Source organism: Diceros bicornis, chromosome 6 (genome assembly GCF_020826845.1).
Source record: "Diceros bicornis minor isolate mBicDic1 chromosome 6, mDicBic1.mat.cur, whole genome shotgun sequence".
NCBI classification, from domain to species: Eukaryota; Metazoa; Chordata; class Mammalia; order Perissodactyla; family Rhinocerotidae; genus Diceros; species Diceros bicornis.
Window position 1 is genome coordinate 14,551,930 of NC_080745.1, and position 24,620 is coordinate 14,576,549.

At 37.8% G+C, this 24,620-nt stretch overlaps 1 protein-coding gene across 5 annotated transcripts; it reads left to right on the top strand.

Annotated features, from left to right (window-relative positions):
- Nucleotides 1–1,906: 1,906 nt before the first annotated feature.
- LOC131406968 (zinc finger protein 248-like) lies at nucleotides 1,907–21,554 on the top strand. 5 transcript variants are annotated; one of them, XM_058542901.1, is made up of 7 exons: nucleotides 1,907–2,077; nucleotides 2,880–2,943; nucleotides 3,668–3,769; nucleotides 3,869–3,910; nucleotides 11,586–11,712; nucleotides 11,985–12,080; nucleotides 17,092–21,554. In XM_058542901.1, the coding sequence occupies exons 4-7, from the start codon at nucleotides 3,896–3,898 to the stop codon at nucleotides 18,588–18,590; spliced, it is 1,737 nt and encodes a 578-aa protein (XP_058398884.1). In that variant the 5' UTR covers nucleotides 1,907–2,077; nucleotides 2,880–2,943; nucleotides 3,668–3,769; nucleotides 3,869–3,895; the 3' UTR covers nucleotides 18,591–21,554. The 5 variants fall into 5 exon arrangements, with proteins under 5 accessions (XP_058398884.1, XP_058398885.1, XP_058398886.1 ...); XM_058542902.1 differs by lacking the exon at nucleotides 2,880–2,943 and having other exon boundaries at nucleotides 2,012–2,077; XM_058542904.1 differs by lacking the exon at nucleotides 1,907–2,077 and having other exon boundaries at nucleotides 2,512–3,769; nucleotides 17,092–18,162; nucleotides 18,932–21,554.
- Nucleotides 21,555–24,620: the final 3,066 nt, after the last annotated feature.

The window sequence follows — 24,620 nt, forward strand, 5'->3', positions numbered from 1 at the left end:
GAGTGGAGGGGGAGGTTGACCTGAAAAAAGGACCAACAACAAGAATTGATCTTAGGTGAATTTTGCTAAGTGAAAAAAGCCAAATCCAGGAGATACATATTGTATAATTCCATTTGACATTCTGAAAAGGGTAAAATTATAGAACAGAGAACAGTTCAGAGGGTGCCAAGGGTTGGGTGAGAAAGGTAGGGTTGAGTAACAATGGTTGGGCATAAAATAAATATCCGTGAGTTCATAGACATAAATAGATGACAGAATAAATAAATGGGGGAAATGAAACTTTCCACTTACAGAAGAATCCAATTAATAAATACAGAAGGAAGAAGTGAAATAGAAAATACCATTTAGAACACCACAATAATAATTGTTGCAGGCAAGGTCCACCAGTGACAGCTAAAATCACTGGTCAAAACTCTAAACAGATTCAGTACTTTGCAAAGCCTCAAAGGGTCTCTCCTCAAATTTACTAATAAATGTGGTGATTTTAAAATATGACCACAAATTCCAGATGAAGCTTATTTCCTCCCCCTGTGAGTGTGCAGTGGACTTAGTAACCCACCTTTAAGTGTAGATTAGAAACAGAAAAATCCTAACTACATACTGGAGAAACCTGTCAGATACCACCTTAACCAAGTAATCAAGGTTAACATGACAAGTCATGTTGATATCATGTGCCCCCTGATACTTAGGTAAGGCACATCCTTTCTGTGATATTCTTTCTAAAAACTTATAACCTCAGCCCAATCAGCAGAAAATGTGTGACAAACTTAAATTCAGGGACATTCTTCAAAATATCTGACCACTATTCTTCAAATATCTGATGGTCATGAAAGACAAGGAAAGACCAAGAAACTGTTAACAGATTGGAGAAAACTAGAGAGACTGATATCTAAACGTACTGTGGTATCCTGGATTGGATCCTGGATCAGTAAACGGACATTAGTGGAGAAACTGATGAAATCTAAATAAACTCTGTAGTTTAGTTAATAGAATTTTACCCGTGTTACTTTCTTAGCTTTGATAAATGTACCATGGTTCTATAGAATGTTAACATTAGGGGAAGCTGAGTGAAGGGTATAGGGGAACTGGGGAAGCTGGGTGAAGGGTATACGGGAACTATCTTTGCAACTCTTCTGTAAATCTAAAGTTATTAAAAAACAAAAGTTAGAAAGTGATATTGACCAAAAAGAGTTCACCATATATTGTTTCATTAAAAGTTTGCCATAAAATAATATGACATATCATCATACTGTGCTAAAAATATCAGGAGGATGAGCACATAAAAGAATGTATATTTGGTTCCATGTAAAATATGGTTGGTTCCAGGAGTGTGCTTTCATCAAGCGTGGTATATGAACAGTTTCAAACATATGAAGTTTTTATTATTACTTAATACCGAATTGCTAGCTTTCTTCCTCATTCCAGAAAATAACTAGGCTGGTTACAGTTATTATTTTCGTTTAGATAAATTTACTTTCTCAACTGCTAGAAAATAAATTTATCTAAACTAAAATAACATCTGTCCACGTTCATAAATGAAATTCACGCACACATTCCCTTCTCTTGGTTTGTGTCTAAAAGGCACACTGCTTGGATGCACATCTCTGGGGCACGGAAAGAAACCTGGCTGCAGGCAACAGGACTGAGTATCTCAGTAATCTTTCAACGCAGTAAACAAGGCAGAAACTCTCCAGCTGATTTCTGAAGGAGGGGGCATGGTGTATACTGACAAGGGAAATCCCAAAAAATGTACAGGTATTAACAATTTATGTGCCAGACACCGTCCAAAGTGCTTTTATAATGTAAACACCTTTAATCTTTATAAAAACTGTTAATTAGGTACTACTATTACCTTACTTTCACAATTTACGAGTGAGGCATCGCTTCTATGGGTAGAGCCACTTTTCCAGCCCAACTACCAGGAGCCAAGTTCCCGCTCGCCGCCGCTACCGCGCCGCTCCCTCCTTCTGCGCATGTGCATCCCCGCCTTCTCCTCCAGACCGCTCCTTCCCCGGCCTCCAGCCCCTCGTGGGAAACAATCCCTGGCCTGCCGGTCCACGCGGCGAGGGAGCTGCGGGTGAGCCCCGGAGGGGGGGGCGAGGGCCGAGGGGGCCGTCCGCAGCTCGAGGGTCTGGCGGAGGCGGCGATGCCCGGTGGTGCGTAGAAGCCCTGCGGACACCGGCGAGACCTAGGCGGCTGTGTCGCCTGCAGAGTTGAAGGGACGGCAGGCGGCAGCGTCTGTGTCTGAAGGGGCCGGCGTCGGAACGTGGGCTCTCAGGCTCGTTGGGTTCACAAGTGTCCAGCCCCTGCGCTGAGCGGGCGACACCGTCGTGTGGCCGCCGGTGGGGAGTGCGCGTGCGTGACGTCTGCGCTGGTCCCACGGGCGTGGGGTTTGGGGTGCGGGGAAGAGCGAGTACGCGTGCGCGACTTGCGTGCGCTTGGCGTAGTGACGTGTGCGCGTGCGATTCTTTTGCTCTGGGCTTACGGGGAGGGAGATGGTTGTGAAGGAGAATGAGTGCGCCGGGCTGGGGTTCCGATGTAAATGAACTGATCCCACCAAATAGCTGACGTGTGACTCGGTTACCGTTTTGGTAAAATGCGGGTGTCAAGAATACTTGCCGCATTGTGTTGTTCTGAGCACTCACATTTTGTTAGCTGCTATTGTATTTATTTGTTACGTATGTAATACATGCGGCCGGAGCTTGGCCAAGTCTCTAGGGCCTCCATTCCTCAGTTAACTCATTTGTGAGTAATGGAAGACGGTCGGGGCTGGACTAGCTAGCCACCAAGGCCCTTTCCTGGCTCTAACGTTAACCAGATCCCAGGTTATTATTTATTATGTATTCATTTGTTATTTGTTATGTATAACCATGACACAGTATCCTGAAGCCATCGAAGGCTGTGTGACGGTGGAAGGTCTGGGACAAATTTAAGAAGAGAGAGGTGAGCTGGAGCTGAGAGGGGTGGGCACGCAGGCTACGCAGGAAATATCACCTCTTTGGAGAGTTTGTGAGGCCATGGTCACTAATGAAAGGCTCACCAGCCATAGCTAAGGGAATTCTGTCATTACCCCTCCCTAAACACCCCCTTCTCCAGTCATTGTTCGTTCACTCTTTGCAGAGGTGAGCTGCCCTCAATGTCCCATTGTTGATGGCATTTAGAGAGATGCTGAGGTTCCCGTTCTCCTGGCCTTACAGATGCACAGGATGGTGGTGCATGCAGGTCCTTTTTGAGTTATCCGTTTTGACCTTACTTGAAAGATTAAGAAAAAAAATGAGTCTGAGAAGGTGACTGGCTCGCGCAATTGGTTAGTGTCAGAACCAAGATTAAAAGTCGGGTTTGCAGATTCCTGGGCTACTGCCCGTTTTGTCACTGTTAGGTCAAAGTTAGTATGTTATTAAAAGATCATTTTGAAAATTGTAAGCAAGTTAGAACAAACATTTCAAAAAATGTATCTTGCCTTAAATACCCCCATCCCTTTTTTCAGAGGTTATCTGACCTCATAGGATTAACGGTGTTAGCAGGTAAATAGATAAACAAGATGGCTTGAAGGGTTTTTTTTGCCCCCTACAACATAAGTTTTGACAAATCCATAGTGTTTCCTCCTTTAGATTACTGTTATATGTTAAACTCATCTTCTCATGTTTTTAATTTTTCTGTGTCACAGAACCTAAATTGGTAATAAATCAGTAAGAGACAAATGTTTACATTCACTCAGTGAAAAGTATCATGTCTAAGCTCAACATATATCGGAGCCACACATGGACATGTAAGTATCTTGTGTGTGGAGCTGTGTAGGCAGGTGAATCCAGGAACTGCAGGGCGGGCCAAGTGCTCCTGACTTCCTTCTTCCTTCCTTCTCCCTCAGCTCTCCTTCCTCCACTAAGAGCGGAAAATGAACAAAGCCCAGGTGAGTTTTTTGTTTATTTATTCCCACTTTGTTTTAAAATGGGTTTTCTAAAGTTTATAGGGGTTTATATTTTTGCAATGAAAAAGTAGAAATAGACAAAAATTTACATTAAGGTAAATGTAGTGAGAGTAGCGAGTCCAAAGTTGGGCACTTGGCAAAATTAGATGCATGAGTTTGAATTTCACAGATTTATACAAGTTATTGTAAAATTTTCTCTGATCTTTCTAATAACAACACTGAAATAAATACAATGTAGTGCCTATAATCATTTCTTGGTGGAAACAGCACAGCACCAAAGCAGAACTCAGTGCACATACTTTTCAGGGGACCAGTGAGGTTTGAGTAGATAGCTCTCTCATGGTCCTACTTGATCCAGGAATAAGACCTTGAAGATGCGGCAGAATGGAGGGACTGCATGTCCTCAAAATAACTCTCCAAAAATGTTTGTGTCAACTTGTTTGTATTTCTAGCTTAAGGAGCAGACAGTTCTGGCTTTTGTTTCTGCATTTCTCGTTTGCATTTCAACCTAGTGAATGTAGCCTTGCTCCTTCACCACCACTCACCTGAATCAGTTCTGGAAAAGTCTTTGTCTTGACCCTTCTGCAGCATTTGATACTATTTTCCATATTCTCTTTGATTTGAGTCTCCTCTGTTGTTGTCCATGACACCACATCAATTGTGGATGTTCCATAGTTTATTAAATTAGTTATTAACTATTTCCAACGTTTTGCTACTACAAACTGTGTTTTAATGAATAACCTTGTATGTATAGGTTTATTCTATCAGATAAATTCCCAGAAGTGGGATTGCCAGGTCAAAGGGTGAATACAATTGATATACTTCATCAGTTTGGTGGGATTATAGTATCATTTTGTATTCCTGTTGGTACTGTATGAGAGTGTTTGTTTCTCCACACTTCTCCCATAGAATCATGTGGTTCAACTTTTGGATTTTTGGCAACTGATAGGTAAAAAGTGGAATTTCATGTAGTTTGCATCTGCAATTTTCTTAACTCTGAGTGAGGTTGAATATTTTTTCGTGTATCTAAAAGGAGTCTTTATTTATATTTCTGTAAACTATCTGTTCATGTCTTTTGCCCATTTTGCTCTCAGGTTTCTGGCTTTTTTTTTTCCAGTGTCTAGTTTGCTCTTTATATATTAAGGGTACTAATGCTTGTCTATGTCTATTTATGTGAGTTACAGACTATTATTTTCTGATATATCATTTGTCTTTTGATGATTGTTCATGGTGTTTTTCTCCCATACAGGTATTCTGTTTCAGGATACCACATTTCACTTAGTCGTTATATTTCTTTAGGCTCCCCTTGGCTGTGACAGTTTCTTAGACTTACCTTGTTTTTGATGACCTTGACAGTTTTGAGGAGTACAAAACGGGTGTTTTGTAGAATGTCCCTCAATTGGGAATTGTCTGCTGTTTTTCTCATGATTAGACTGGGGTTATCGGTTTCTTGGAGGAGGACCACAAAGGTAAAGTGTCGTTTGGTCACATCATATCAAAAGTAAATGCTCTGAGCATGACTTAGCACATTTGGTGTATCACTGTTGATCGCCTGGCTGAGCTGGTATGTCAAGTTTCTCCACTGTAAAGTTACTCTTTTTTTCTTCTATTTTCATACTATACTCTGGGGAGGGAAGTGGGGAGTTATGCTACACCTCCTTCGTGGTAGAGTATCTACATAAATTATTAGGTATTCTGCACAGAAGATTTGTCTGTTCTCTCCCATTTATTTATTTGATTATTTATATCAGTATGAGCTGATGGCTAGTTATTTTGTACTTTGGTTATAGTCTAATACTACCTTGTTCATTTGCTGCTTAAATTGTTCCAGGTGGTTATTAAGAGCACTTTTAATTGGTTCCTGTGTCCTTTTGACATACCTCATTATTTTGTTTTTGTTTAAGTACTTCTTCCTTACTTTCTGGTACTAGGAGATATTCCAGGCCCATCTTAAGTATTCCCTGCTTTAGAACTAGCCATTTTTTCCTGAAGAGCTCTTGGTCCTTTTATTGGAGCATGGTTTTAGAAACCAAGATTGAGGGGCTGGGTGTGCCTGTTGCTACTGGTGTGTCATTGCTTGTAGACCCTCTCAGCTGACTGAACAAGGAAATACATGTGTATACTAACTCATGTATTTACACATATCTATAAATATTTCAGTATGCAACCATGTGTATCTATATTAAGCTAAGTATTAGTTCACACTGATGTCTCCTGCTGTAATCATTACCACATGGAACATTCTAGCTTTCTCCTCTTGCTTGTTTGTAATCTCCCACTCTAACAATGAGAATCTGGCTACCACTGTCTGCGTTTCATTTACTTAATTGTTCAATTTCAGCATGTATAAGTGATTTCAGAATTGTTAACCCGTGGATTCTTGGTTCCTTCCAGTTTTTTGCCATTATGAATTAAGCTGCTAGAAACATTCATATGTAGGTTTTTGTGTGGACATAAGTTTTCAAACACGTAGGGTGTGAAATTGCTGGATCATGTGTTAAGACTATGTTCAGTTTTGCAAGAAACTGCCAAACTGCTTTACAAAGATGCTGTATCATTTTGCATTCCTACCAGCTAGGAATCAGAATTCCTGTTGTTTTGCATCTGGAACTGAAATTGATATTGTCATTGTTTTGGATTTAACTATTCTAATGTGTCATGGTATCTCATTTTTGTTTTAATTTGCCTTTCCTTAATGACAGATGATGTTGAGCATTTGTTCATAAGTTTGTTTGCTATCCGCATATCTTTGGTGACATGTTTTTTAAGATCTTTTGCCCCTTTTTCAATTGAGTTATTTGTTTTCTTATTATTGACTTTTATTTAAGAGTTCTTTTGTATATTTTGGGTGCAGTGCCCTTTATGATATATGTGTTGCAAATATTTTCTCCCAGTCTATGGCTTGTCCTTTCATTTTCTTAGAAATATCTTTTGTAGAACAGAAGATTTTATTTTTAAGAAAATCCAACCCATGTATTTTTTTTTTCATGGAATGTGCTTTTTCCATTGTATCTAAAAATGCATCACCAAATCCAAGGTCATATAGATTTTCTATGTTCTATGGGCTATATTTTATTCTAGAAATTTTATAGTTTTGCATTTTACATTTAGGTCTATGGTTTATTTTTAGTTAATATTTGTGTAAGGTGTAAGGTTTGTGTCTAGGTTCATTTTTTTGCATGGATGTCCACTTGTTCAAGCACCATTTTTTGAAAGATTATCTTTTCTCCATTTAATTGCCTTTGTGCTTTTGTCAAAAATCGGTTGAATGTATTTCAGTGGATCTATTCCTGGACCCTCTATTTTTTTCCGTTGATCTATGTGTCCCTTTCACCAATAATGCACTGTCTTGGTTACTTGTAGCTTTATAGTAAGTCTTGAAATCAGGTAATGTGAATCCTCTTTTTTCTTCCACATTATGTTGGCTATTCTAGGTTTTTTACCTTGCCGAATAAACTTCAGAATCATTTCATCAGTATCTACAAAATAGCTGGGATTTTTATTTGAATTGCACTGAATTTATAGATTAAGTTGGAAAGAATTGACATCTTAACAGTATTGATTCTTCTGATTGACAAATATGGAATATCTCTTCATTTATTTAGATCTTTGATTTCTTCCATCAGTTTTTCTGTTTTTCTCCTTATCCCTGTGATATATTGTATAGATTTATACTTGAGATGTTTTTCTTTTTGGTGCTGTTGTAAATGGTATTTTTTCATTCAAAAATTTGAAATTCCAACAGTTTATTCTGATATAGTAGCCCCCTCTCCGTGATTTCACTTTCCGTGGTTTCAGTTACCCGTGGTCAACAGCGATTTGAAAATATTAAATGGAAAATGCCTGGAATAAATAATTCGTAAGTTTTAAATTCCATGCTGTTCTGAGTAGTGTGATGAGATCTTGTGCCATTCTGCTCCATCCCACCTGGGATATGAATCACCCCTTTGTCCAGTATATCCACACTGTATACTCTACCCACCTGTTAGTCACTTAGTAGTTGTCTAGGTTATCAGATCGACTGTCCCAGTATTGCAGTACTTGTGTTCAAGTAACCCTTATTTTATTTAATAATGGCCTCAAAGCGCAAGAGTAGTAATGCTGGCAATTTGGAGATGCCGAAGAGGAGATAATGTTGTTAATCTCTTACTGTGCCTAATTTATAAATGAAACTTTATCATAGGTATGTGTGTATAGGAGAAAAACATAGTATATGTAGGGTTTGGTTTTATCTGCTGTTTCAGGCATCCACTGGGGCTATTGGAACATATCCCCCACAGATAAGGGGGGTACTACTGTGTAGGAAAACAGCTGAGTTTTTTATATTGACCTTGTATCCTATGATGTTGCTGTATTTGCTTATTCCTTCCAGGAGGTATTTTTTTCCTTTTTGTAGATTCTGTGTGAGTTTTCTACACAGACAATCATGTTGACTTTGAATAAAGACAGTTTTATTTTTCCTTTCTAATCGTATACCTTTTATTTCTATTTTTGTTTGTTTTTAGTCTTCTTGCACTAGCTAGGACTTCCAGTACAAAGTTGAATGAGAGTATTGAGACAGGAGATCCTTGCTCTGTTCCTGTGCTTAGGGGAAAAGTGTCCAGTTTCTTAACATTAAATATGATGTTAGCTGTAGGGTTTTTGTAAATGGTCTTTATCAAGCTGAGAAAATTCCCTTCTATTCCTAGTTTGCTGAGAGTTTTTATCATAAATAGCTGTTGGATTTTGTCAAATGCTTTTTCTTCATCAATTGATGTGGTCATGTAATTTTTCTTTTTTGGCATGTTGATGTGCTGAATTAAATTGATTGATTTTTTTTAAAATATTGACCCATCCTTCGATGCCTGGAGTAAATTCCACTTGGTTGTGGTTTATGATTCTTTTTATACATTGTCAGATTTGATTTGCCAATATTTGAGGATTTTTGCATCTATGTTAACGAGGGATATTGGTCTTTAGTTTTCTCACAGTGTTTTATCTGGTTTTGGTATTAGGGTAATGTTGGCCTCATCTAATGAGTTTGAAAGTGTTATTTACTGGAGGAGATTGTGGAGAATTGGTATTATTTTTTCCTTGAATCTTTAATAGATTTCACCAGTGACACCATCTGGGCTTGGTGCTTTCTATTTTGAAAGTGTTTTAATTATTGATTTAATTTTTTTTAACAAATATAAGTCTATTTACATTATCTAGTTCTTCTTGTGTGATTTTGGTAGCTGTATCTTTTAAGGAATTTGTTCATTTCATCTAAGTTATCAATTTTTCAGGAATAGAATTGTAGTATTCTCTTATTATTCTTTTAATGTCTTTAGGATCAGTATTGTTGACCTATCTTTCATTTCGGAGATTTGCAATTTGTTTCTTTTCTGTTTTTTCTTGGTTAGCTGGTCTTGAGGTGTATTAATTTTATTGAACTTTTCAAAGAAGCAGCTTTTGGTTTCATTGATTTTTTTTTTCTATTTTTTTCATGTATTTGATTTCATTGATTTATTCTAATTTGTATTATTTCCTTTCTTTTGCTTGCTTTAGGCTTAATTTGGCTTTTTCTCTAAGTTTACTGAGATGGAAGCGTAGGTTACTGATTTTAAATCTTTCTTTTCTGCTATATACATTTGATGCTATAAATTTCCTTCTCTGCACTGCTTTCACTGCATCACACAAATTTTGATGTGGTATTTTCATTTTTATTTCATTTAAAATATTTTTTAAAAATTTTTTGAGACTTCTTCTTTGACCTGTAGATTATTTGTAAGTGTGTTGTTTAATTTTCAAGTATTTGGGGGATTTTCCAGCTATCTCTTGCTTACTGATTTCTATTTAATTCCATTGTGGTCTGAGAACATATTTTGTATGATAGCTATTGTTTTAAATTTATTAAGGTGTGTTTTGTGGCCTAGATGATGGTCTATTTTGGTGAATGTTCCATGTGAGCTAGAATAGAATGATAGAATGTGTATTGTATTGTTTTGGATGGAGTAGTCTATAAATGTCAGTTAGATCATGTTGATTGATAGTGCTGTTCAGGTCATCTATATATGTACTGATTTTCTGTCTGCTTGATCTCTCAATACTGACAGAGGGGTGTTGAAGTCTCCAACTATGATTATAGATTTGTCTGTTTCTCCTTTCAGTTCTATCAGTTTTTGCCATAGGTATTTTGATACTCTTTTGTTAGATGTATACATGTTTCAGATTGTGTCTTCTTTCTCTAAATGATTTTGAATCCATTTAATGAGTTCTTAATTTCAGATATTGTATTTTTTCAGTTCTAGAATGCCCATTTTATGCCTGTGTGTACATGTATGTGTACGCATATGTATCAGAGGTCCCCAAGACCATCCCCAGGTTCAGTGATTCACTAAGATAACCCAGCATGTAGTTGTATTTATAGCTGTGACTTATTACAGTGAAAGGATACAAAGCACAATCAGCAAAGGAAAAAGGCACATGGGGCATAGTCCAGATGAAACCATGTACAAGCTTCTAAGTGTCTTCTCCCAGGACATGCTTAAGTCCTCTAGCAATGAGATGTGACAACAAATGTAAAATGTCTGCCAGGGAAGCTCAGTAGACACTCAGTGCTCAGAGTTTTTATCAGAGGCTATTCACATAGGTACTTTCTGCTTAGCACATAACAAAATTCCAAACTCCAGAAGGAATGCATGTGTGCAGCATAAACCATATTGTTTACACAAATAGTTTAGGCTCAATGAACCATTCTTATCAGGGAATGATGAGAACCCTCTTGAAGTCCAAGTTCCCAGATGCCAGGCAAGGGACACCCTTGTAGCAGACCTTTCAAAGGATAGCAGTCTCACGGCTGCTCTATTAATTCTTTTCTGCACAACACACATGCCATATATCTGTTGGACTTCTCCCATCTTTTCATTTATTTTGTTTATGTTTTCCTCTTATTGAACATATTAATCATAATTAATTTTGAAGTTCTTGTTTATTAATTCCAATATCTAGATCCCCTGCGAGTCTGCTCTTATTGTCAATGTTTTTCTTGGTCCTTGTCTCTTCACATAACATGAAATTTTTTATTGGATGCCAAACATTGTATTTAATAAGTGTGAAATTGGTAGATGCTCCAGAAAATGATCTCTTTTAGCAGAGAGGATTCATCTTTTTCTCTGGTGGGCAGGTAGATTGCAGGGCTGGTCACGTTACTCAGTCGTGGGTTGAGCTTGGTCAGGGCCTGTATCATATTCATTTTAATCTCCCTCTTAATTTTAACAACTGAAAGTTTCACGTCTTCAGTGGACGTTAATTTGATAATATAAAAGATAGTATGACAGAACTAACTTTTCATTGGTAATCCCAGTCTACTTTGTGTGTGCTGCTAGCTCACGCAATGTCTGATTTAATAAATGTTAGTATGTATGTCTCCTTATCAGGTCATAAGCGCTTTGAGAACAGGAACTGTGTTTATTTGTTTTCATCGATAGTATTTGTAGCAACGAGGACAGTTCCAGGCCCTTAGTGAAAACTCAATTTGTACAAGATATTTCTTTTATCCTACACAGTGTAGCACAAAAGAAGGCAATCTTATATGTCAATTTTTAGTAAACTCTAAAAAGATTAGTTCTTTTAAATCTTTTCCACATCACATAGTTCTGACGTCTTCATATAGAAAAGGAATATACCGTTACAGGAACAAGTGTCATTCAAAGATGTATGTGTGGACTTCACCCAGGAAGAGTGGTGTTTGCTGGATCCTGCTCAGAAGATATTATACAGAGATGTGATCCTGGAAAATTATAGCCACCTTGTCTCAGTAGGTAAGAATTTTTTTCCATATGATTACCAGTAGCATGCCTTTCTTAGTTGATGAAACACATGAACTCCCTGTGGAATTTTCTGATTTGAAGCTTGAGATTGAAGGCTCTGAGATGACCGATCCCTTTTGGCCACCATAAAAAAATATGTTCTTACTTCCTCAGGGATTGGTTCATTTGCATACCTCCTTTGGACAGCTCCTGAAGCTATACCTTTCTTCCCCGTCATTTTTTCAGAGTCGCCGAAGACAGGCTGTATTATTTTCTCTTAACAGGATATTGCATTTCTAAGCCAGAAGTAATTTTCAAGATAGAGCAAGGAGAAGAGCCCTGGACATTAGAGGAAGGATTCCCAAACCAGTGTCGCCCAGGTGAGTTAGTGAGTTCACAGGCAGATGCAAGCCAGAGGAAATGAGATCTTAAGCCATTGGTTTAGGGTTTATCACCTTTGAAATATTTTTCAGAAATTTTTTTTTAGCCCCAGACTTTGGGAAGTAACTAAGGACAGTTGGCTCACATCCCTCCGTTACCTTAATCACATTCCTCCATGTCACTTTTACTCATAAATACTTTCCTTTGTTCTTTGACATTTTAGGGTGATTTACCTATACCCATAATCCAAACTCAGTTGGCTTCATCTTAGATAATTTTAAAAGAGAAACTAGCCAAGGAAAATTATTCACTTTCCCTCTAGTATCTTTGGATACCTTTTGTTAGCTGGTAGGTATTCAAGGAATAATTTCAGATATTTATTTAAAAAATATATGATGAACACTCATTATGACCCAGTTATGTTTTTAGGTAATTAAAAGAATTAATATCCCTGTTATAATAGAATGTTTATTACAGTGAGGGACAAAGAGCATACGTGTGTTTGCATGCGTAGATATCTGTGCATGTATACACACACACAATGTTGGGTAGTAGTAAGTACTGTGAAGGTAGTAAATACTGTTAAGCAGTAGAAAGGGAGATAGAGAATGATGGCCTGGGCTGTTCGGTAAGGAAGTCAGAGGAAACCTTTTTGAGTAGGTCCACAATAGAGATGAGACTCTAATAAAATGAGAGTGAGCTTTGTGGATTCTGAGTATTTCAGGCAGAGGGAACATCAGGTGTTGAACTTCTCAGACAGTGTATTCTTAAAGTTTTTGAAGAATGGCAAGGATGTCATTGTGGCTGGAGGTGCATGGGCATGGGGGAGATTGGTACGAGATGATGTCATAGGAAGTAACGTGGACCATGGGTAGATACATTAATTTTGTTTTGAGTGATATGAGAAATCCTTGTTTTCTTTTTTGAGTAAATGTAAATCAAATTAAATTATCAGATCTGATTTACAGTTTAAAAGGATCTCTCTGACTTCTTTGCAGTGAATACACTGTGGTAGGTGAGTGGTGCTTAGGCATGAGTAAGGAAGAAATACCAGTTAGGGGACTATTATGTACTCCAGAGGAGAGAGGACAGTGGCTAAGCCTATGTGGGAAGTGCTGAGAAGTGGTAGATTTGTAAATATATCTTGAAGATGAGACCAAGAGCACTTGCTGTGGATTAGATATAGAGTGTAAGAGAAAAAGAGGAGTCAAGCATGACTCCAATGATTTGTCTTAAGCAACTGGATAAATTAGGGTACCATTTACTGGGATAGAGAAAATTAGGGAGGAGAGATTATAGGGGAGTTATTACAAATTTAAATTTAGACACGAGAAGCTCGAGATAACTGTTAGAATCTAGTCTGTGTATTGAATAGGAAGTTGGATATATAGAAGTATGAAGTACGTGGTTGAGGCCAGAACTAGAAGTATCCATTTGAAAACCATCAACTCTAGGTGGTGTTAAAGGCATGGGGCTAGATGAGACCTTCTAGATTAGAGATGGGCAAACATTTTTGTGAACAACCAGATAGTAAATATTTTGGGCTTAGTGGACCACATGTGGCCTCACTTGTTGTTACTGTTGCCCCTCCTCCTCTTACCTCTTTCTCTTCTTCTTTCTCCTCCTCTGTCTTCCTCCTCACTCCTCCCTTCTGCCTCTTCCATCTTTTTCCCTCTAAAAACATAAAAAACATTCTTAGTTGAAGGACCATTGCCTTGCAGTCATAGTTTGCTGACCCCTTTTCTAGAGAGTGATTGTTTGTGAGAGAAGTAGTCCTGGGATGATACCACTTTTACAAAGTGTGTAAATCCATTAAATCTCATCATTAGAGGAGATGGAGAAGGAACAGTCTGAGTGACATGAAGACCAGAGAGCCTGGTTTCCCAAGAGTCTAATACGGAACATTCTACCATCCTATTGCTATCTTAAATGGCAACCATAGGGTCACTGTACTCAACTATTGTCCTCTTTAACTAGTCTCTTCATACTTCTGTTCTTTTCCTTTTGAAACCTTCTTCTGCATCTCTTCATTTTCTCACTTTTCATTGCTATCACTCAAAACCAGTCTGTGTTCTGTCATTCCTGGCTTGATCTAATTCCTAATTGGTTCTTATTTTTTACCTAAAGTATCTAATTTATCTTTCACTAGCCTGACAAAGTTGCTCTTTATTAATAAATGAAATTAAATCTCCTTTTGTTTACTGTTACAATGTGGTCCTATTCTACCTATCTCAATTTCTTTCTTTCTGCTCCTCAGATTTTATACTAAATCCCATACTACATTATATCTTAAATTTCACTTATAAATGCTTTCTCTTTTATCTGCAACTTTCTTTGTTTCTTATTTACTTTGCCCTTTCAGGTATTTAAATTAATTAGTATTATGCATGTACAGCGTTAGACTTTGTGTGGTATATAGTAATGGCTTGTTGTTACTATTTCACTTACTTTAAATTAGAGCTCAGTTTTTTTCTGTAACTTAAATGGTCCATCTTTTATGACCCCCCTAATCCACTAGTAGCTGTATCCCAAAAAACTCAGACCTGATCTTATGACTCTTGCTTAGGATTTCTTTCCTTATTGAGATTTTGTTTTCTCAAAGAGAAGGCCCTTTCTTAGTCTTCCTAATTCTGATACTTTAATAATTGTTTTGTTGAGTAACTATGGAGCCAAGTTTAGAAGAGATCATTCTTTTTCATCCATTCAGAAAGCATTCTTTTTTTTTTTTAATTTCAATTCGTTTTGTTTTTGTTTTTTATAATTATTTATTTATTTATTTATTTTTCCCCCAAAGCCCCAGTAGATAGTTGTATGTCATAGTTGCACAACCTTCTAGTTGCTGTATGTGGGACGCGGCCTCAGCATGGCCAGAGAAGTGGTGCGTCAGTGCACGCCCAGGATCCGAACCCGGGCCGCCAGCAGCGGAGCGCGCGCACTTAACTGCTAAGCCAGGGGGCCGACCCCAGAAAGCATTCTGTAGTACTTTTCCTAAATGCACGTTCCCTTATTTTTCTCCTGTATTACAGCTTATCAGGTACAGGTTGGAAATAATTCATATGTACGTTGCCTTTTAAGAATCATTAATGTACTGTCTCCTCAATGAGGTCAGAGGAAGCAGGATTTTGGTAACATCTGCCAAGAGCTGGACTGTGGTCATGACAAAAGGTGTAGCGTTTAGCAAGGGATTTATTTTACATTACAGTGAGTAATACCAACAGTAACTTCTTCTAAAGGCAGCAAGTAGAGGCTGAAAATGGTAGGGATGTTGTAGAGTTTGTTGGCTTTTGTTCTTTTATTATTATTTTTGTGGTTTGTTGTTTTAAATTAAAGAAAGTAGCATTTCCTGAAGGATGTCTGGGTCCCAAGAAGAGCCGGAGTGCAGCTAATTAAGTGAAAGGTGTGTTGTTGGGAATGAGCAATTTATGAGACTCAGCTAGAGCTGCACAGAGATATTTTTAATGGACTTGTGGAATGCTGGTTTGAACACTTAATGTAAATCCAGTTGGTATAAAGTTTTTGTTTTGATTTGTTTTTGCCAGGATAGTAACTATTATCTTTTGGTCCTTGAGCGGGCTTAGGACTGTCATAGATTTTTTTTTTTAACATGTGATTAACATTGTTGCATTGGGTAGCAACAGTGAAGTATAGCCAAGAATTTTTACGATAAAGTTGACTGAAGGTCTCAGAACCATATAGAGAAATGTGATCCTCACAAGTAAGTAAAAGCCACAGATGAGCCTAGATATAAAAGCAGAAAACCTTCATATAAAAGATAAACCTAGATATAAAAACAGACTTAAAGGTTAACATTGCCTCAGAAACAAAATTGTTTTGGGAAAAGTAAGCTAGCTGATTGAAGTGAAGAAACATATGATTTGATGGTCAGGATAAATTCATTAACAGTTGTGAGAAAACAAAATGAAGCTGGTCCTTTTGCAGAGATGGCCTGCCCCTCATCTGTTTTGTATTTCCTGTTGGACATTTGCGTTGTTGTGAATCACAGCTAGATAGAGAGTTAGAGTCTAAGATAAAGCAGTGTCCCTTAAAACATGAGGAAATAGGTGCTTTCAGAAGTTTATTTTGATGTCGATATATCAAATGGGAAAAAAAGGAATGCCAACTTGCATATTATTGAGGATCCTACCACATTAATCAAACTGTGAGAAGATAAGGGCATAAACCCTGATCTGCCTCTGATAAACCAAATTCATTCTCTAATATGTTTCTCAAACAGTTTTCCTTTTTTTAAAAATCTCACTTGTTGAACTCATTCAGTTCTCTGAGTTTCCTGCTCCCTCAAATAACAACTCTCAGAAAATCTCCATCCCTTGCTCACTATGTCTTGAGTTTATTTCACCTTTATCCTGCCTCTGTTACAACGTTTAAAAAAATAATTATTCCTTGTGAAATAAATTAAATGAAAAACTAGATCCTGGGCTATAGGACTATTCTTTTGAACCCGAGGAAGTTGGTGTTTTCAGAACTTCAGTTTGATGTTTCTGTGTAGAGTGGAAGCATATACTCTAGTAGGAACCCTACCCCAGTAATCAGTGTGTGAGGGGATTAGGACTCAGTGCTGGTCTGTCTTCCCCAAACATAGTTCATCCTCTGAAAGCCCTTGTCTGCCAATCTTCACTGTCACTTTATTCAGTGTTTAATGTCTCTCCTGGGCTCACCCATTCTGTAAGTTTCCCTGTTTCTGAATCAGCCACTCCCCAGTTCCCTGTGCTTTGAATTTTATTTTACCTTTTTCTGTCCAGTTTTGAAGGTTATATTTATAATGTGTTAAATATCATTGCCAGTTTCCTTTCTCTGCTTCCACTGCAGCCTGTATTTATTTTGCATTCAAACCAGAAGGGTAAAGGAAATGTATAGTTGGATTTAGTTCACACCAGGAAACAGAGCCTAAAACAAAAGAATTGACTATATAATAGGGCATTTGTGTAAAAGTCCAATTCCATTAAAAATGTATTAGGATTCATAAGATGTGGTTATTTTTCTCATTTCTAGAAGACTGGAAAGTTGATGACCTGATAGAGAGCAGCCAGGAAAATCAAGATGAACATTTTTGGCAACTTGCTTTCACCACCAACAAAACATTAAGTACAGATAGTGGTGATAGAGTAAGGAAAAGTTTCAATCTGGGTACAGACTCTGTTCCGTCAAGAAATTTTCCACATAAGATATGTGACTCATGTGAAATGAGTTTGAAAAATATTTCAGGCTTAATTATTAGTAGAAAGAACTATTCTGGAAAGAAGCCTGAAGAGTTTAATGTATATGAGAAGTTGCATCTTGATATTAGGCATGAGAAAATTCCTACTGGAGGGAAATCTTACAAATATAATCAAAAAAGGAATGTCCTCAGTCATAGCCAGGCTCTCTCTCAGTCAATTTTTCACCAGCCTTTTGAGTATAATGAAAATGGACAAGGCTTCCATGAGGAGGCAGCCTTTTTCACAAACAAGAGAACTCAGATAGGAGAGACACTCTGTAAATATAATGAGTGTGGAAGAACCTTCATCCAAAGTTTAAAGCTCAATTTGTCTCAGAGAACTCATTTGGAAATGGAGCCATATGAATGCAGTATTTGTGGGAAGTCTTTCTATATGGATTTAAGATTGGGACATCAGAGAGCTCTTGCAGGGGAGAATCCTTATGAATATAATGGATATGGGCAAATCTTCTGTGACAATTCAACTTTCATTATCCATCAGGGAACTTACACAAGAAAGATTCCCCATGAATATAAAGTAAGGCACAAAATGTGGGAAAAGTCAGCCCTCTTTAAACATCAGGTAGTACACTTGGGGGAGAAACCTTATGAGCATAATGAAAATGGAAATAATTTCAACAAGAAATCACATCTCACGCAGCTTCGAAGAGGTCACTCAGGAGAAAAAACCTTTGAATGTGGTGAATGTGGGAAAACATTCTGGGAGAAGTCAAACCTCACTCAGCATCAGAGAACACACACAGGAGAGAAACCCTATGAATGTACTGAATGTGGGAAATCCTTTTGTCAGAAACCACATCTTACGAACCATCAGCGAACACATACAGGAGAAAAACCCTATGAATGTAAGCAATGTGGAAAAACGTTCTGTGTGAAGTCAAACCTCACTGAACATCAGAGAACACACACAGGGGAGAAACCCTATGAATGCAATGCATGTGGAAAATCCTTCTGTCACAGGTCAGCCCTAACTGTACATCAGAGAACACACACAGGAGAGAAACCCTTTATATGTAATGAATGTGGGAAATCCTTCTGTGTGAAGTCAAACCTCATTGTACATCAAAGAACTCACACAGGGGAGAAACCCTATAAATGTAATGAGTGTGGGAAAACCTTCTGTGAGAAATCAGCTCTCACTAAACATCAAAGAACTCACACAGGGGAGAAACCCTATGAGTGTAATGGATGTGGGAAAACCTTTAGTCAGAGGTCAGTACTCACTAAACATCAGAGAATTCACACAAGGGTGAAAGCTCTTTCAGCATCCTGAATGTTCAAAAGCCTTCATCTACCCTTTCAAATTTGTTATACATAGTTTTAAAAAATGAGATTACTGAAACCCAAAGAATGCCACAAATGACTGGAACGTGAATGTCTCATTGTACTTCAGATAATTAATACTAGAATAAAACCATATTAATGTTTTGAACATGTGAAAGCTTTCAAGAAAAATTAAAACTTTTCATCATAAAATTTGTGCTGAGGGGAAATTTATTCATTTAAGTAGTGGGGTAAAAATCTTTATCTAGGATTTATGTGGTGTAGTGGATATGATACCAAAATTTTATCGTAAATATAATGGATAATATTCCTTTATACCCATATTCACAGTGAAATCTGAAGCTTAAAAAAATGACAACAGCATTAAACATTTATGTGAAGAGTCCCTGATGTTTGCAGGCCTTATGTGAGTATGCTAATATAACAGAAATTTGAGGTATGCTTGATTTCTGTATTGGGGCCCAATATACTTGTGAAGAGAAAATATGAACCCTTAGTTAAATAACTATTATGGTCTATATTAATATTTCCCAAACTAAATACCACCAGTGTCTTTATAGGTTGACATAATTATATATGTATATATATGTATATGTAAATATGTTCATACACACATACACACATATAGTGGTGTGCTAGCGTAAGCGCCTACTGGCTTGCAAGTACTGCTGATTGTTACATTTTCAGGAATTTTGTGAGCCAGTTGTTAAACATAGTCATTATTTAAAAATTATATAAACTTACAGTTAAATCGTATTAAAAACAAAGGTAGTAAATACTCAACAGTCATCACTTCCTAATTATTTTATGACATTTTGCTATTATCTTTGTTCTTTAGGTTACTTGTAGTATTGAACTTGCATGGTGAAAGTACTGTATAATGGTGTGCCACTGCACATCTGTTCCCAACTCTGCATTCAGTGCCATCATGCTGATAGCTTGGCTTTAGTGGGAGTATTTGCACCATGGAAATTGGCAGACTCTACAAATCAGGGTTTTTATTTTTCGGAGAACCTGTTGTCACATATTTTCAGTAGCACACCACTGTGTATATATGAAAATATATTTGGAAAATTTTAAGTACAAACCACATACCCCTTCTCCTATTTCCTGGCATAAATAAATGGTTATGGCCAGTTATTACTGAACTGTCTCATCAGTAAAGAAGCCAAATATGTGTTATTGAGGTTTTTAACTACCTCTGCATCAGTCCTATTCTAAATATCACCAGAGTCTCTTTATAGTGTGGCCAGTATGTGTTATTTTACAACCACATCACCTACCTTTTCTCTGACTCAGCTGGCATATATGAACAATTATGGCCATTATTACTGAACTACCACTTCCATAAAAAAGCCAAACAATATTTTTCTGAGGTTTTTCAGCTATCTCTGGGTCAGTCAATAATGTAAATGCTGTTAGTAACAACGATATTTACATAAATTTTGCAAAGGTTAACATCAGTTATGAACAGTAATACTCACTGCACTCTACAAATAAGAAGTAGTAGTGTGTAATGAAATGCCTTTTCCATACTCTTGGTATTTCATTGCTGTATCTATTTAGGCATGATATATGTAACCTGAGTTGTATGTAACCCAGGAGCTATGTATTTATATTTAATTTAATAGAGTATCATATTCTGTCTCTGTCTCCTTTGTCCTACTGTGTCCTCTGCTTCTTTGGAACACATTGATAAGCAGTTCCAAGAGACACTGCCCACGCAACAGACATTCCCTACTACTTATGTGCTGGGCTCTGTTTTGTCTCTTTGTCTATCCTTCCCCCAGATGATTTAGGGGTAAATCCAGATTAGTCGAAGTTAATCATGAAGATTCTATTCTACTGATTTTGTTGGGGTGGACACGTGAGCAGTGAGATGTTTGGAAAATATTCTGCAGTGCTTCTGGCAGCAATCTCAGTGATAAAATATTGTCATAACGTGAGAAGCAATTGTTTCTCTTCTGCTGGACTTTTTCGTGTCTGTATGTTATAGCAGATTATAGCTTGTGGCCCTGATGGGCAATAGCCTGAAGATAACAGTACACAAGATGGGAAAAGCCCAGCTCAGAGGTGGTGCCACTGAGCTGCACAGCTCTATCTGGACCTGCTCTCTACTGTGACTTTGTATTACTGTGTTAATAGTGGTTTCTTACTTATTCTTAGGGCTGTTATTTAGAGCTGAAGGCATTCCCTCGATACAGACTAATTCTTTTCTAAGTGTTAATGTTCTATACAGCAATTTTGGAAAAAAATTATTTCTTTTAACAAGTTAATATAGGGATGCCTATTTGTATCAGCCATGGTTCTAGTGAAAAACAGAATTCTGCTCCAACTAAGAAGATATTAATGGCAGACTTATTACAGTGGTTTGGTCCAGAAACAAGGAATATTGAAGCAACTAGAGACTAGCATCAGCAGGAAGCCATTACTGTTCTAAGTCCTAAAGGGGCAAAGGATGGAAACAAGTGTTACCAGAGCCCAATGAGAGCTGTCCTCATGAAGGAGGGACCACCTCGTACGAAACATAGTCATTACCAGAATTGTGGCACCAAATTGCTGGTGCCTCCCTTTGGAGAACTCAACCAGATGCCATCTACAGGTGAGCCCAGGTGGGCACAGCGAAGGCCTGGGTGGAGCCGATGGAGAATAAGCAGCACAGTGTTTTTTATTCCTGTGTTAAAGGCTCAGTATTAGAAATAAAGTTATTCTACTAGTTGAAAGTTGTGTTTCTGCCTCATTGTACTTTTGTATCATCATGAGTAAATTCCTTTTGGAACTGGTGGCAGATATGTTTCCCCTTTGACATGCGTGAAGCAGACATCACGTTAAGTTGCATTTTTCATATATCCTTCTGTGATGTTTCTTGTTATATGTGGTATGAGGTAAGCAGCTCTCTATTCTTCCAAATAAATAACCAGTTGTCCCTCCACTGTTTGATTAATTTAACCTTTTTCTTTTAAGAAAAATAGGAAAAGTTGTCCATAGGATGGTTTGAATTTAGTGTGGAGAGGGAAAGACCTCACTGGGAAGGCTACAGTGAAGAGAGTGAGCCATTTGGATTTCTGAAGGAAGAGTGTCTGTGTGTGTGTAATACATATACATGTATAACCAACAATTTTATATGTCTGTGATTTCATTTCATGAAACAACACTCTAATTACTTGTAATGTACTTTGATGTTTTATTTTTTATTGTCCTACATTCTGTTAAAAGAAGTACTTGTTCCCGTATAGTAGGCTGATTTCACAACCAACAAATGGGTTAGAGCTTGAAAACTGGTGCTCAAGTGTGTAAAAACAGGAGAGGGATTGCTGGGTCATAGGTGTGGCTTTCTGAAATGACTAAGCAGTTTACAATCTCAGTGCCTGGAAATTGTTTTCTCATAAACTCCCAAGAATTGGTTTCTTTGGAATTGGGACCATTTTCTGTCCAGAACTTGGCCTCCCCTTGCCTGGTATGTCCTGTCACTTTACATCCAGCCTGTACTTGGCAGGCGAAGGTGGAGCCGTAGCCTCTGGAAGGGTTCAACCCATGGGAATCCTAGATGCCCTCACCCACTACTCCTGCTTGTTGCCCCCCAGTCAGAGACTGCAGCTGTAGCTGTCCTGGACCTATCCCTTTTTCTCTTTTTCTGGGGAAAGCTTATCGTTGAGTTTCTGTTATTTCCATTGAATCATCATCTGCCACTCAGTGACTGGACACTGCATAATCTTCAGCCTCCTTCCTTTTATCTGAGGAACTAAGCCTCCCTTTTCCCAGCCTGCCCCTCTTCTCAGACCTTATAACCCCAGGCTTCTCCTTCAGACAATGAGAAACTGTTGCCTACTCTTAGCACTTTTTAAGAGCAAGGTCCCCTCAGATATTTGGGGAGGTGGAGAAGTGATGCTTAATATCTTGCACGCCCTCCACCCTGTCTGGAGTCCATAGTTGGGATTGTTGATCCTCTCTGGGCTCAGTTTCCTCATCTACAAAATGGTAGTTATCCCCATCTGAAAGAGTAGGCCTTACCTTGAGCTTACTTCCAGTAACACACGGGCCAAAAATTCTCGCTTGTCTGACCCCCCTAAAAGAAGGCCCAGTCCTCAGAGAATAACAGGGGAGTTCAGAACTCCTTGAACTCTATCCCCTAATGAAGGCATGCTCTGCTCCTGTGGTACTCTGATCACATTCCTCAAAACAGAAAAAGAACTTGGAGAAGCATGGCAGCCGTGACTGGTGCCCATGGAGGTGGTGAGACTTCTTAAGCTTTCCCCGGACTGGGTGCTCCTGTGCTGATGGTCCATACCAGGGCCCATACTGGGAGAAGAGGGCATAAATATTCTTTGTAATATAATAGATGAGAATTCTTCAACCCCTCCTCCCAATAGTTACCTCCCCTAAAATAACTATTGGTTTTTAGTTCAGCACATATCTTGGGCCTTTTGCCATGCATTTCAATCCATATATATGTACCTATAGAGAATTTATAGTATACTAGAGTCTTAGTTTACGGGCATTTGAGTTTTGCAAATCAGAAATACTGTCAAAATATTAATAAAGTCCTTTATTACATGCAAAATATAAATACCGTTTCCAAATCAAATTTTGTTGCCTGAAATTAGATAATTTTAAAGCAGCCATGCTGGATTTGCAAGCTGTATTTGTAAATTGCTGCTAAAGAGAAATAAACCGTATCATTCTTAATAGTTTATGGATGAACAACTATTGCTATTAATGGTTTTGGAGTTTTTTCACATGATTTTTGCAGATAGTCTATGTTATTATAGTTAAAAACATTTTAGGGGCCGGCCCGGTGGCGCAAGCGGTTAAGTTTGCGTGCTCCACTGCAGCGGCCCGGGGTTCGCCGGTTCGGATCCCGGGCACGCACCAACGCACCGCTTGTCAGGCCATGCTGTGGCGGCGTCCCATATAAAGTGGAGGAAGATGGGCACGGATGTTAGCCCAGGGCCAGTCTTCCTCAGCAAAAAAAAAAGAGGAGGATTGGCAGATGTCAGCACAGGGCTGATCTCACAAAAAAAAAAAAAAAAAAAATTTAAAAAATTCCTGTAAAATGTATCCAAGAGTTTTAAAACTGACAATATTAGTGGTAGTGATGAAAAACATATCTGAATATCAGTAGCTTTAGAAGAGCAGTCAGATAACCATGGAAAGCTGTGTAGAACTTTAACCCTGAAACACCATGCAGTTAATTTAGTAGGTAATGATGTGAAAATAATAATGATCATAAAATATAAATAAAGTGGCTTTGCTATACCACAGGAGTTATAGACTTACTCTCTCTGAAATGTGTTCTTCAATTTTACTTATATGGGAAAATTGGTGGAAAAAAAAAATACTGCTCCCTACTGTTATCTGAAGGTGGGTTGTAGTTTTATCTGTGGTGTTTGGGTTGGTTTGGTTTGGCTTCTTATATTTGTGTTCTTTTTGGATATACACACACAACATTAGGATAATATATATATTGTAAACTCCATTTTTTATTTCACAATATGTGATTAACATATTTCCATATTAGTTTTTCTGCCCTTACATGATCATTTTTAATGACTACCTAGAATTCCATCTTATGAATCAGTACCATTTTACCTGTATCCTATCAATGCTCACTTAGGTGGCTTCCAATATTTTTACTTTCATAAATAACATTGTGGAGGAACACCTTTGAGCATACATCTTTCTACACTGGTCCAAGTTTTCTTCTTAGAATTTCTTTCTAAAAGTGTATTTCTGGATTAAAAGGTAAGTTCATTTTCAGTTCTGATGAAATTGACTCCAGAAAGGCTGAATGAATTTCACTCCCATCCAAAGTTTGGAAATGTGGGTTCTCTAACCCATTCCCACAGTGGATCCTATTCTTTTACAGTTTTTTCCAACTTTATTTATATGACATAATAAAATATTTCTTAAATTGATTTTCTGGAGACATTGAGCAAATTAACACTATTTATTGATTGTTCATCTTCAGTTTCTTTCTTACATTGGCTCATATCCTTAGCCTCATTTTAATTGAGGTGCT